Below are 14,454 nucleotides of genomic sequence, written 5' to 3' on the forward strand. Positions count from 1 at the left end.
GGGCGCTGTGGCAGCCATGCTCTGGGCTGTGTCTAGTGGAAAGGCACCAAAGGGTAAACGGAAGAGTTCTGCACATGCTCTTGTTCTGGGCTTTGTCTCTCGTTGTTGTCCTTGAACTGCCCTGTCGCTGACCCCTCAAATGCATGCCGGATGATGGGACGCCTGATCTCGAAAGGAGTCACAATGGGATATTTTCAGGAGTGCAGAAAATTGAAATGTCTTGCTTTGTGCTCTCTAGGTAGGGAGAGAGCTCTGCAGCCAAGCGGTAGTGACTTGTTTCTCCGATGTTTTATCAACTCTGGGTCATGCAGAGCCTTAGGAAGTGAGGGAGTTTCAGCTGGTATGTTCTTTAGTCACCATGGAAGTTCAACTGAACTTGGATTTATGTTAGACATAGGTAGGAAAAGAGTTTTCCTTTCTCCGTGGTTACCACTTTCCTTTTTAAGACCCTTTTTCTCTTATCTTGCAGTACTAACCCATGTGTTAGGAAAATCCTCAGGCCAGGCAGTTTTCCTTGGTTCCTACTCTGGAATTCATCAGAATAATGAGTTGCTGCTCATTCCTGGTATTTGCTCTAAAGGTTTTTGGCTGTAGCTTCTGATGGATTTTAACTCAAATGCATTCGTGTTCTACCCCCACCAAAGGTTTTTTAAATCTTAATATAATGTGGCATCCTTGTAGTCCTTTCATTCCAGCTCTACAGTGGAAAGGTTAAAAGTGAAATAAAATGAGTCTTCCGGGCAACTTTGGTGAATAAGTTTTGTTTGTTCAGGAAAGACTGAGAGAGAGAAATTACTGTGATACTTACTACTTTGTAAAACTGCTCAAACTAACGATCAACAAAACAGTTTTGGGTTGAACCCTGAGGGATCAGGGATCTTTAAAGATCTCGCTGAATATGGAGATGCCGATCTCTACCTAGAGGATCAGACAGATCATGCTGTAAGACTCAGTGGAATGGCAGGTCAGTAAAATTGCCATGTCCTGTGGCTTAGAGATTTGCTGAGGAGAAGCAGTGAGTTTGTGTACTTGCAGTGCCCCTGGCTGGAGGGCTTGAAGGTCTGGAAGCATCAGGGGTCCAGTAGTAACGCTCGTGTCCCTCTCCGAAGGGGGCTAAGGTGGGCGGATGTGCTGGACTGGCGAGCTGGTCATTTCGCACAGACAAAAGGATGTCTTCAGACCAGGCCTCTAGCCTAGGCACCCCGGGGGGGTGGAGGCAGCTTGTGTTTTGTATGTTCTTCATGCAGCCAGTGGTATGCGCCAACTCATAAGCCTTCACGTGGCAGGGGTGTTGCTGGTGGTGCCACGTTTGTATTGGCGTGGATGGATGTCAGTGCTTGAAATTCTACATCACTGAACTTTTGAGTATTTTGGGGAATGTGGTTTGCTAATATTCTAATTTAGTTAATCTGAAGGTTGGATATTGAGATCCTTTTCAAACTTATGTAGGTAGGACTTAAAAAGGGGCAAATAAAAAAATGCTTATGACAGAAAAACTTTCGAGTAACTGGCTAATTTGTAGTTATATCCATCAATTATACAGTTGTCTTTAATGTATTAAAATTATGCAGTTCTGGAAATTAGGTGAATTTGTTTCTGAATTAAAAATGAGTTGGATTTTGGCATTTGCTGTCCACTTAGCTCAAAAATTATGTAATGATATATGAAGCAAGTTACACATCATGCCTCCCCAGCTTGGGAAATCTTGAGTGAGTTGGGCTAGTAGGTGTTTCCATAGGTATTGCTTGAGAGGGTGGCAGAGTAAACCTGCCATCTTGGTCCTTTCCCTTAGAAGGCTGAGCTCCACTGTGAGATTCTCACTTGCCTAAGGCCAGTAAGAGCTTAAGCCTGACCAGCGCCAGGATTGTCTGTTCCAATGGGCTTATGCTCTGGAGGACTCCTGGAAAGGCCAGTCTAAGTATCATGGATCAGAAAGCCCAAGGTAGCATGTGTCCTTGTCAAATATAGCATCTTAGTTTTACCCTTGTTAGTCCTGTTATTGGGGATGGGGCTAAGAGTCCTTCAGTGATGTTGAAAACTCAAAATTATAGCTAGAGTGGTTTGGACTTTCTCTACCCAGCCTGTATACAAAGAATGTTCAATTGAACCTGTTGCCCAAAGTAAGTTATGACCTAAAGATGGCCAGAAGAGAGGAAGGGGCCTGAGGAATAAGTTTCTTTAAAAATAGAGAAGTTTGTGGAAGTAGCTCTGCAGGTCTGATTTCAGCCCTCATCTCTGTTCAGATGCTGTCAGCGACAAGCAATAAGGCAGCTTGTGTTTAGGTTTTCAGGTTTCAAGCACTGAAGGAAAGGTATAGAAGAAGCCGCCCATCCTTCCTTTTTTCCTGCCCCAAAGTCCTAAGTGGATGCCTCATTGGTGCTGAAGATACCAGGTGGTTGAGCTACTGGTATGTTGCTGTTAGCATGGAGTGACAGGGCTGATGATTTTACAGAAGGAAGCTTGCCCACTGTAATCTAACGAAGTGCAGTCTTGGCAGACAGCAGCAGCCTGCACTGTAGTGTGCTGCAAGACAAATTGAGTCCCTCCTGCAGGTCCTGAGCTTGGTGTTTTTCCTAGAGCACAGTGTGGTTTTAACCAGCGTGCCTGGCCCCCAAAGAGAACTCCCACTGTAATTTTGTTTCAGTTCCCCCGACTCCTCTGCCAACCAATGACGTTGACGTGTATTTCGAGACCTCTGCAGATGATAACGAGCATGCTCGCTTCCAGAAGGCTAAGGAACAGCTGGAAATTCGGCACCGCAACCGAATGGACAGGGTAAACCTTGGCACCTCCCCTATCTTCATGGAGCTTGGCACTGGGTAGCATGGTTTTCATACTTCAAGAAAATGACACCATCTCCCTAGAATGTCATGCCAAATGTGTATAGACAGGTGAGGTACGAGAGTATCAATGGAGCAACCTTCTGGGTAGACTAGTCCTCCTTCCCCATCCCTTATTTGCGTAATGATATAGTTACCTTCCGAATACTTGTGATGGAGACACTCTGCTGAGCACTTCCTGTAACTATTATGAGCTTGTTATTTTTCTTCGTCATCAACTCACTTAAATTTTTTTTTTTTTATTTTAGGGAAGGAAACTTTGTATATCACTGTTATAAATAGAAAGCTAGCATCATTTGCCATGAGATCATGGTAATTGTGAAAATATATTAGTTGAAAACACATATTAATAAATTCTAGCTCCAGAAACTGTTGCCTGCTGAAGGTTCTGAGTCTTGGGATATTTCTTTTCCTTAAAAGAGTTATAAATGTTAGAGCAGCAGGAGCATAAAAGCATAACTTTCTCCTAGACTTACTCAGGATTGAAGAAAATTGAGAAGGGAATGTCTTGCTGGGCCTGAGCTCCACCTGAAATCCTACACATCCCCAGTGTTGGGCATGTACTTTGGGAAATGCTCGTTATTTTATTTTATCCACATCAGTTCTGAGAAGCCGGTATTAACCTCAATTTTTTGGTGAGGAGACTAAGGCAGAGAGGCTTTTAAATAATTTGCACCAGGTTATGTAACAAGGAGGTCATGGAATTGAGCCTCCGTCTGGGGATAGGTGAGGCCTAGAACCTTCTGAAGCCGTAACGACCCTGCGCTCCTAAGGGATCATATGATACAGTTTCCTTTTGCAGTTTCTGACATTAGATTCTGTGCCTGGCAGTATTTTTAGAAAATGCGGGAGTTATTTCAGGGGATTATTCCCTGGTGATAGTGTTTTTGACCTTTGTTCTAGGTAAAGAAGGAGTGGGAAGAGGCCGAGCTTCAAGCCAAGAACCTTCCCAAAACAGAGAGGCAGACCCTCATCCAGGTATGACGCCTGCTCCAAGGGTAGAGCTTGTGGCCTGACCTTTTGAAAATATGGTTGAGCCAAACTCCAGGAAATTAGAATTTGACACCTCTTTTCAGTTGAGGGCCAAAGTTACAAGGAAGTTGTAACTGACCTATTTTTCACCTCTAGTATTGCTCACTTATGGTAGAAGGAAACAACCCCCACCACCACCATTCACACCAGGAAGTAACTGTAGCTCAGCTGCTGTTTGTTAATTCTGCTTTTCTGGCAAAAGTTTTCTGTCATCTTCATTCTTAGGCTGTGACTTATTTCCAACAGTACTGAATTCTTTCCTTTTTTTTTTTTTTCAGACTAATTGAAAAGTGAAAAGGCAGAAAAAACTTTGTTAGAATATAACCTTAAAATCATAGCAGCAAACTATATTTTTGTTCAATAGAAGAGACTGTTGCCAGGAATAGGGAGCAGTTCATAAGACTGATCTGGTTTTGTAAAACTAAGAACATTTTAAATAAATCCGTTATTGTTGAGCTGAAATTTCTTTTCTCATGATGTTAACACTTCATTGGAAGACTTCTGCTATTTTTATCAATCACCTAGAAAATCTTAGAGTTTTATTCCCAACATAAGCCAGTGCATCTTTTGCAGGGAAACTTAGTTCAACAGCCTGAAACTGTACCTGTGAACCTGGCCAGGCACCTCACAGGTGACTTGACCCTTCACAGCTTTCACAGGAATGATTCAGCACAACCTACCACATCACTGGATTATGTTTCAGAACATATCTCCTGTTGGTCAGTGGTTTCAGGGTTTGGAAGTTGGTGCCTTGCTCCAGTGTGGAAAGGACAGTATTCTGTTTCTTGCAGTACACATGGAAAAACCCGGCATTGGGCTCACAGCACTGGTGATTTCCATTACGGAAATACTGAGGAGTCCCTCTGACACTGAGATTTAACTTGCTCTCTTTTGGTAAAGAAGTAATTATCCTGACAGAAACTGGATGAAGGATGCTTTGTGCTTACCCTTGTTTTAGTCTCTGAACCTGTTACTGTCTTGCACAGGCACTGAGCAAAGAGAAGCAGCAGGGTCTGTGGTGGCTTGTGTTAGATTTCCTCAGGTGCCACAGATTATATGTTGTTGCTGCTGTCTTGGTTTAGCACTTCCAGGCTATGGTTAAAGCATTGGAGAAGGAAGCAGCCAGCGAGAAGCAGCAGCTGGTGGAAACGCACCTGGCTCGAGTGGAAGCTATGCTCAATGACCGCCGTCGGATGGCTCTGGAGAACTACGTGGCAGCCCTGCAGTCTGACCCACCCCGGGTGAGTTGTAGTCAGAGCCAAAGTGCTGGTGAATCGTACCCTCAGTGATGCCTGCCCAAAAGTGGCGTGTGTACATGGCACCAGTGTGTGACACAAGGGTCAGTTAAAAAGTACATTTTTATGACAAGTTCTGGCAAAGCTGAAGGTAAGGAAAGATCAAAGGAGGGAAAGGTGTTATGTTCTAGTGTCTACATATATAAGCTGAGCGTTACATTAGTTTATGCCTGTATATACCACCTGTGATATGAAAGTATTTTATACCAGAAAAGCAGACTCTCAGGATATTGGTTGGTGATTATCCAATTCTTGAATTTTGTGTGGTAGCCTTACTTTCAGAGAATGAAAAGATGCCTTCTGTGAATAAGGGATTTTGAACCAGTTCCATTCCTAAATGAGATTATGAAGAAAAGGATAAAGTAATTTGTATTGAAACTCCTATGTGAGTGTTCTAAAACTTTTTTTTTTTTTAAATCCCTTAATTCTAACCTGCCTTGCTTTGGGGAGATGGATTAGTATTGGAAAGAAGAATATTTGTATCTCTTTTTTAAAAAGCCAGTAAAATCTTTTCTCTTTTGGGTGATACAGGAGACTGCCTAGCTTGAATTCAGGTGTCAGAGGTCGAGCCAGGCAAGAGGCCAGATCAGAGGACAATGGGCTAGAGATTCTGGAAAACACTGTTTGTTAAGGAGCCAGCATAAGTTTGGGACTTAGTTTTGGTATTTTACCTGGAAAGATAGTTTTCTGTTACTTGGTAAGCTAAAAAGCTCTTAGAGCCACAGCTTTCATTCTTGTGCCTAGCTGAGCTTTACGTTCTTAAGTGAGTTTTTAAGCTTTTGTTTTCCCGTCTGTTTTCAATTCTCTAGTCTCTGGATATTAAAAAACTGTTTTCTCTCGCAGCCTCATCGCATTCTCCAGGCCTTGCGGCGTTATGTCCGAGCTGAGAACAAAGATCGCCTGCATACCATCCGTCATTACCAGCATGTGTTGGCTGTTGACCCAGAAAAGGCGGCCCAGATGAAATCCCAGGTATACTAGACATGGTAGGAATTGCTGCCCTGAGAGTACTTGCAGTGGGAACACACCGCCTGAACTAATGGTCAGCCAGCACTGCTAGTCGTGCTTGTTATTAGCTCTTAGAAAATGATTTTTGATTTCCAAAGGCATTTGGTACATGAGTTGGTTTTCGCAAAGGTGTTATTTTTATTCTTACTTTTTTATGTTAAGTACTTTGTACTTAAAGTTTCTGAAAGTTTGGAAATTTCTTTCTTTCCTTTCTTTTTTTTAAAAGATGACCGGTAAGGGGATCTTAACCCTTGACTTGGTGTTGTCAGCACCACGCTCGCCCAAGTGAGCCACAGGCCTGCCCTTATATGTCAGTTTATTTCTGATTTAGGGTATCATTAGACTTAATATTTAAAATTCTAGACAACTGTATCAAGCAGGTATTGAAAATTAGTCTCTTTTTCTGTTTTGTGCATTATGGTTTTTGTTTAGACAGACACTTTTACATTCCTGGGTTTTGTCCCATGCTGGGTCCGGCTTTACAGTTGTCTGTGGAAGTTTGTTTCTGGTCTCTGTTTTTAATTTGGCATTGTGCATACATTAACTTGAGTTTTACTTTCTTGTATTTATGGAAAATGAACTTGCCTACAAGACTGATAGCTTCCTTTTAAACAAGGAAGCCTAGTAGCTCGGCCTGTTAGTTTCCTAGAGGGCAGCAATGATAACATCATCACTGATTGTGTTTCTTCCATATTTTAAATACAGTGCTGTCCTGATTGTGAGTGCTAGTATGTGTGGGGTGCACTCACAGCGTGGGTGCTTGCCCAGCATCCCAGAAGCTCTCCCTCCCAGCTGCTGTGTGTATTATAATCTAAGGTAGTTTGCCTAGAGGTCTTAGGAATATTAGGATTAAGTTTTGCTCCATTTATTGAGCAGAAGTTTGTGTGTCACCCTCTACATGCCAAACTCCATACTAGCATCTGATGATACAAAGTTGAATCCCTTGAGTACCCATGAGCAGCTCACGAGCTAGTATAGAATTACATTAATTGTAAAGATGAAGAATAATTGTCCTTAAATATACAGAGTTCACATTATAAGTTGGATGTTTTGGGGAATAAAAGAACTCAGACTCCTACAGAGTGGGAAGAATATGGAAAGGGGTTGGGTCTGGGGACCCCAGGAGGCACCAGCCTGGGCCTGGAGCTCAAGGCCTTGCTTCACACTGGATGGAGTAGGCGGCCAGGCATCCTAGAGGAGCCTCTGGGAAGCCAGGGTGGAAAAATACATGCATCTTGACAGGTTTTTTTCAGGTCTGCTTGATTTTTTAAAAAATGTAATCATTTTCTAACTTTTTGTTGAAAAACTAGATTATTGTGTTGTATTTTACAGAAAAATGGCTTGTTTTGTGTGGTAATCAGTATATTAAATTATATAAGTATAGAATCCCTGCAAATGCGATTCAACCGCTACACCATGTAATGTGGGGAGTAAAGCCCTCCTGTCGTAGAACAACGCAGCTCTCCTGAGTGCTAGTTGCTCTCTGCTCTCAGCCTATAATTCTAGCAAAGGTTGGCCACTGAATTATATTACCCTTTTGCCTGTTCCCTGCTCTGTTATCTAAACACTAGAACAACCTGCAGATATTCAGCCTGTTATAACTTGTGCCGTATTTAATTGCCTGGATATGAGTGATACTCTGCTTTCACCCCTCATATGATAGCTCAAGGAGTCACAGTAAAGATACTGATTTCCAGTGTTCTACCCTATGATTCTTGTCCTCCTTTGGATATAGGAACCATCCTCTCCCAAATGGCTCTGTGACTTGCCTGAGGAAATACAGTGTAACAGTGTCAACATGCTCTGGGACTGTGGGTGGTCCGTTGCAGTTGTGTTTTCCCATCAATCTACTTGATTGACAGAATGGCAAATGTAAAATTAAATTGCTTTCATGCTTGCCTTTAAAGGTCAGAGAGACATCAATCTACAGTAAAAGCATCTTTCCATTTAACTTTTTTTCATTTTGACCCTTAATGGCTTCAAGCCCTCATAATTAATTCATTGACTTAGAGCACCCTCTTTAGGAATAGCTTGGTGATTACAAGTCTAACCAGACAGGGATAAGATAACATTGCTTAGAGTAGCTCGTGTGAGCTACAGCAACATGCCTCCCTTTGTCATTAGGGTGGATGTTAGCCCAAATCACCTTTCAAATCCACCCCAAAAGGCTTTAAAAATAAGCAACTTTTAATGACTTGGGGGGCGGGGCAGGGTGAACAACCTTGGAACTTTTGCATTCAGAAAACGTAGAGAGCTATGGTAGATGTCTTCCTATAACAACCCCTTAAAATCAGGTTTATTTAGGGCCGGCCCGGTGGCGCACTGGATAGTGCGCCGCTTGGGAAGCGCGGCGGCGCTCCCGTCCGAGGGTTCGGATCCCACATACAGACCAGTTCCCGCTCACTGGCTGAGTGAGGCGCGGGAGCAACACCGAGGGTTGCAATCCCGTTGCCGGTCCCCAGTCTGGTCCGGGGGCAACACTGAGGGTTGCGATCCGTTGCCGGACACGGAAAAAGACAAAAAGACAAAAAAAAAAAAAATCAGGTTTATTTATACCTCAGCATGAATTTTGCAAAGAATAGTAGCTCAGTTAAATAGGAATAAACTAGTTCTTTTAGTCACCATAGTTTTGGACAGTTGCTTCATTAAGTAGAATCTATGAAATGGTTGGTTCCCTCTTTCCCCAAATCTACTTTTTATTTATTTATTTTCCTTTTTGTCTTTTTTCGTGACCGGTAACAGGATCGCAACCCTCGTTATCGCGCCCGCACCGCGCTCAACCAGTGAGCGGACCGGTCTCTATATGGGATCCGAACCCTCGGCGGGAGCGCCGCCGCACTCCCAAGCGCCGCACTACACCGAGTGCGCCACCGGGCTGGCCCCCAAATCTACTTTTTAGATAACGGTTTCAGTTTCTTTTTATCTCATCTAATTTGACCGGTGATAAAAATGTAGACTCTTTTCCTCCTTCACTCAGCAAAACCTTCCTGAATGTCTAGCATTGTACAAGTTAGGGTTCTTTTTAACTCAGTACAGTTAGTAGTAAATGTTTCATATGAAAAATCAGTAACTGGCTAGTGAATATTTTTTCATTAAATTTTCTTTTAACTTGGAGCCTTCTCTGTGGATAAATTCTCACATCACCAGCGGTATTATATGCAGTCTGAACACTGTCTTACGATTTAGTGGTCAGTCACCAGGGCATGGGCATTTGACATTTTCTCTGACCGGCTGCTTTGCTGGACTCAGCAGTGAATATACCTTTTGAACTGGTCTTTCTGGAAGTGTGTGGATGTCTCGTCTGTAAGTTCCCTCCTGACCTGGTTGTTTCCAGTGACAAGACCTCTTATCACACTGTGCTTCCAGGTGATGACACATCTCCATGTGATTGAAGAAAGAAGGAACCAAAGCCTCTCTCTGCTCTACAAAGTACCTTATGTAGCCCAAGAAATTCAAGAGGAAATCGGTGGGTATTGACTGTATCAAGCTCAGGTAGGACTTCTTGCCAAGGCTCAGGCATGATAGCCAGGCACGATTAGAGAAATAGGAGCAAGCAAGGCTGATGAAATTGGGCATTAGGGTGCCATGGTTTCACAGGTCTGGAATCCTCTGGAGCTTACCCTGCAAGGTCAAGGAGTAATCAAGGACAGGATGGTATTGGCTGTGAGCCACAGAGCCTTGGATTTCATTGACCTTCACTCTGTTAGTGGAAGAAAATCCAAGGTGTGAAATTGCAAGGAAGTTTCCTGTTACCATTTGCACTCTTAATTGCTGGTGTATTTCAAGGCACCCTATTTTACACAAATTCTCTCCCAGCCTTTATCTTCTTCATTTATTCAACAAATTTTCTTGTGCTGACTGTATGTGACAGGGTAGGTAAGAAGGTACACAAACAGACAATGTCTGCTGGAGTTCATGTGATAGTAGGAGAGAAACAGACAATAAAATATGAAAACAAGTATCAGATGGTGATAAGTGCTATGCAGAGAGTTAATGGTGGAGAATGGATGATGGTCAGGGCTGCTGCCTCTGGGGGACAAGTGACCTGAGATCTGAATGGTAAGAAAGAGCCATCATGCAGAGATCACTAGGGAGAACACCTCATTAACACAGGAAAGAGCTGCTCCAAAGGCCTGTAGGTTAAGTCATGTGTATGTTTCTAGATCACTGTGGCTAGAACATAGTGAGGGGGACTGAGGCAGAGAAGACATCAGGGGCAGATCGAGAAGAGACTTAGTAAAACCAACGCGTATGGATTTTATTCTAGGATAATGGGAAGACATTAGAGGGTTTCAAGCTAGGGAGTGACTAGGCCTGGGTTATGCTTTAGAAAAGAACACGAATTTTTAAAAAATCACCCGGCTGCTGTGTGAAGAGTTGCTCAAAATTGGAAACCAGCCTGGAAGTATTATAAAAATCCAGGAAGGAAAGGATGGTAGCGTGCGCTAAGAGGGTACTAAAGGAGATAAGAGACAGATTGTCCCCACGCACATCTGTGATGGTCTTTAGGATTTGTTCTAGAGGTAGGGTTGAGGGGATGTGCTGAGGGCTGGATGTGTGTGAGGGAGGGAGAATGCTCAGGGTTCATCGGGAGCAGCTAGGCAGGTGATGGTGCAGATGTTTACTGAGGTGGGAAAGAAAGTCAAGAGTTCTCCTTACACACATAGAAATTGCTGTTGGATGTTAAGCAGAGGTCTAAGGGAGGCTGTCAGATGAGGCAGAGTTGGGCAGTAGGTACAGGATATGGGTTTGGGAGTTGTGGCATATGGATGGCATTTAAAACTGGCATTGGGGAAAAGTAGGTCAAAGGGTACAAAGTTGCAGTTATGCAGGATCAGGAAGTCTAAAGGTGGAATGTACAGCATGAGGACCACAGGTAATAACAATATATTGTATTTTACACTGAAAGTTTGATGAGAGAATAGATTTTAAGTGCTTTTACCAAAAAAAAGAAAAAAAAAGTAACCAGGGAAGGTGGCAGGGCTATCAGTTTGCAAGACTGTGTGACTAGTAATCATTTCACTGTGTACATGAGGGACTTCAGAAAGTTCATGGAAAGATTAATATTCTCTTTTAATTCTATTTTTTCACGAACTTTTCTGAGTATCTTCCTGTGTGTGTCAAACCATCACATTGTGCACCTTAAATACAGACAATGAAAGACACACCTGTGGCACTGGAGGAAGTTGCTTAACCCGAGTGTGCAGACGGATGGGGAGGAGTGCCCAGGGTGGAGCCTGGGTCCCCGTGCCGGTCTCTGCGCTGCTGCAGAGTCAGGGCATGTATTTCAGGCAGGAGCCGAGAGGCAGCAGCTGGGTTGTGGGCTAGTGGGATGATCTCGTGCTCTGGAATGACGACAAGTGGCCCTTCTCAGGCTGTCGGTCCTGTGCCTGGACACTCGGTCCTTCCGAAACCTGCTGTCTGTTCCCTCCCGTATGTGTTTCTGTCAGATGAGCTCCTTCAGGAGCAGCGTGCAGACATGGACCAGTTCACCGCCTCCATCTCAGAGACCCCCGTGGACGTCCGGGCGAGCTCTGAGGAGAGCGAGGAGATGCCGCCATTCCACCCTTTCCACCCCTTCTCGTCCACACCTGACAGTGAAGGTGCGTGTGACCCACTGCGCCACCTCCTGGCAGCGTGGGGGAAACAGTCTTAGAAAACTGAAGTTTTTTGAAACCTGGTTGAGTAGGAGAGGTTGGGTTCCTGGTGCAAGTCAGGGGAAGGGAGACTGGATTCATGAAGCACCTACTGTGCACAGGTACCGTGCTGGTGCTTTCAGAGTTGGCTTCAGTATCACGTGAAGTTAGGAATGTTGCTGTGTTATAGATGGATTGCTTCAGGCCCCTGCTCTTCCAGCATATGTGATGCCTCACAGGTGGAAGGCACTTTGCAATTTAAATAGCACCTTGGTCATTTACCATGTCATTATCTTTCCATGACAGTCTTGGGAGGTAGGTGATGGAGGGACTGAGGAGGTGACAGGACTGGCCCAGGGTCACTCTGACGTAAGATGGGGATAGGAAGCTCTGTCCTTTGGTTCTAGTCGGGCATGCTTTCCTCAAGTCCCTTGATGGTTCTCGATGTCTAAAGCTATCTCTAAAAGCTGTGGGTCTGCACCAGAAACAGGCTGCTGAGACTGGTACAAGGAATCAGATGTATTTGCTGCTGTTGCTGCTGATGGTGGTATGATAAAAATGGCCCACAGATATGGAGTCCTTACTAAGTGCCCATGTTAGCTAAGCATTTTACAAGAATGCACTCATTTAATCCTCAGAGTAACCCTCTAAGGTAGGTGCTGTGATTGTCCCCATTTGGGGATTCTGAGGTTTAAAGAGGTTAAGTGACTTGTCCAGGGTCATGTAGCTTGTATGTGGAGAGTCAGGTTGTGAATCAAGCTGATGCAGTGCTGCCATCACCATGGCCTGGTCACAGACCTGTGACTGGGCATGGTGCTGGCACCGAGGCTGAGGAAGGCACCTAATTGAAGGTGGGGGGAGGTGCACATCCAGCTTAGCCTCAGACCTTACCAGAAATGCCTTCCAAGCTAGTTATCGCAGAGGTGTAGATGCAGTGCACTTGACCTTCTGATGTGAAACAGGATGTGAGAAAGTAATGCATAAAGAAAGAAGGACCTCCTGTTCCTCAGACCTGCTCTTCCCAACCCCACACCACCACGGGCTGTAGGAGGCCATGCTCATACGGCTTGTTTGTTTGGGGTCAGGGCATCTTGGACATAGCCGAACTAGGACCTTGTCTCCTTAGTAGCAAACCACAATCAGTGCTAACTTCAATTTCTGTTTTGTAAGAAAAATAATTTTCTGGGCTAAGCTAAATAATTTGGCAATTTCCCAAAATTTCCTTAAAAGAGTCTAAGACAGGCCTACTACTTTTTTCTCTCTCATCAGGATACCTTCCAGTGATTTGCCGTATGTCTTACTGTTGGTTTGTGGGATATCTCGGACGTGGTTTTTAAGGAAGAATAATTTTTGTTTACATTACAGAGAAATTCTAAGATAGGAATTTTGAAAGAAGCCATTTTCTTTCCTAATCTCCTTTTGTGCTATTTTGTTTTTTATTGTTTTCCTTTCTGCTAGACACTCAGCCGGAGTTGTACCACCCAATGAAAAAAGGTTGGTTTGTCAAAGATGTTCCCTTTAAGACCTTCATTCCTTCTCACTTCCCCAGTGTGTTGGAAGTTCCATTTTCTGTTTCATACCATCACCTGGTTTTCCCACCTCATTTCTTCAGATGTGGCTGGAGCAGAGCCAAAGTAGCCTTCCTTTCTGTCGCTAGCAGGCTGACCAGCACTAGAACCCAGCACCAGCTTTAAATGGCCAGCACTAGAATCCAGTTTCAGTGGCTTGGTGATTGTGTGGCCATCCCCAGCTTTCCTTCTGGGATGTCCAGAGAATGCACATTAACCAAAATAGATGCTTTTATAAATCCTTTGTTATCTGGGTAGATGTTAAAAAGTATATCGAGTGTAAACGGTTTGGTCGTGAATTGCTAGTATATATATAAAAATACACTTGGGCCAGCCCCGTGGCTCACTCGAGAGAGTGCGGCGCTGGTAGCGCCAAGGCCACAGGTTCAGATCCTATATAGGGATGGCCGGTGCGTGCGCTCACTGGCTGAGCGCAGTGCGGGCGACACCAAGCCAAGGGTTGAGATCCCCTTACTGGTCAATAAATAAATAAATAAATAAAAATACACTTAATTTACAGTCAGGTGCTGAGTCTTTTTTTTTTAACCTCTTCATTTTTCTCTGCTGTTCCCATACATCTTTTCCCTTTCTCTTTTGCTGTCCTTGCCCTTTGTCTGTACCAGTGTCTCCTGTCCCATGAGTTGTAGCATTCCTCAAACACTAGAAGCAGGTGGATGAAACAGGTGCAGATGAGTGAGCTCTTGCAGTAGTGAGTCTCCAGTTTTCAAAACCAGTTAACAGTGTGTAAAGTGCTGTGTGGAACACTCTGCATCCTTGATCTCATTGAGCCCACTGAACATCCCTGCGGGGTAGGAGTTTTAGCTCTCTTTTATAGATTAGGCAATTGAAGAAGCCTCTGAGAACCCATGGCTGGCTCCAAGTCGTGAATTTAAGAAGTAGAGGAAGTGGAATATGAACCCACGTCTCTGTCCTCAAAGCCCATGTGATTTCTGTGACCTTTGTCGCCAGTGTCAGCTGCTTCGTCTCCCAGGTCTCCAGAGTCATCGTGAACAAGTTAAACATTCCATGTTTTTTTTTTTTTTTTTTTTTTTTTTTTTTTTTTTTTTTTTTTTTT

General features: G+C 43.9%; 1 protein-coding gene across 4 annotated transcripts in view; it reads left to right on the top strand.

Moving 5' to 3' along the window:
• Positions 1 to 14,454, top strand: part of APLP2 (amyloid beta (A4) precursor-like protein 2) — a 35,149-nt gene that overhangs the window by 13,382 nt on the left and 7,313 nt on the right. For 2 of the 4 annotated variants that reach the window (XM_008570873.1, XM_008570875.1), the window contains 7 exons: positions 2,645 to 2,775; positions 3,744 to 3,818; positions 4,955 to 5,113; positions 6,011 to 6,139; positions 9,542 to 9,641; positions 11,626 to 11,778; positions 13,270 to 13,305. In XM_008570873.1, the coding sequence (XP_008569095.1) occupies positions 2,645 to 2,775; positions 3,744 to 3,818; positions 4,955 to 5,113; positions 6,011 to 6,139; positions 9,542 to 9,641; positions 11,626 to 11,778; positions 13,270 to 13,305 (783 nt within the window). The remainder of the gene's footprint in view (positions 1 to 2,644; positions 2,776 to 3,743; positions 3,819 to 4,954; positions 5,114 to 6,010; positions 6,140 to 9,541; positions 9,642 to 11,625; positions 11,779 to 13,269; positions 13,306 to 14,454) is intronic. The other 2 variants (XM_008570874.1, XM_008570877.1) reach the window with 1 other exon arrangement.

Source organism: Galeopterus variegatus, unplaced genomic scaffold (genome assembly GCF_000696425.1).
Source record: "Galeopterus variegatus unplaced genomic scaffold, G_variegatus-3.0.2 Scaffold639, whole genome shotgun sequence".
In the NCBI taxonomy this organism is placed as follows: domain Eukaryota; kingdom Metazoa; phylum Chordata; class Mammalia; order Dermoptera; family Cynocephalidae; genus Galeopterus; species Galeopterus variegatus.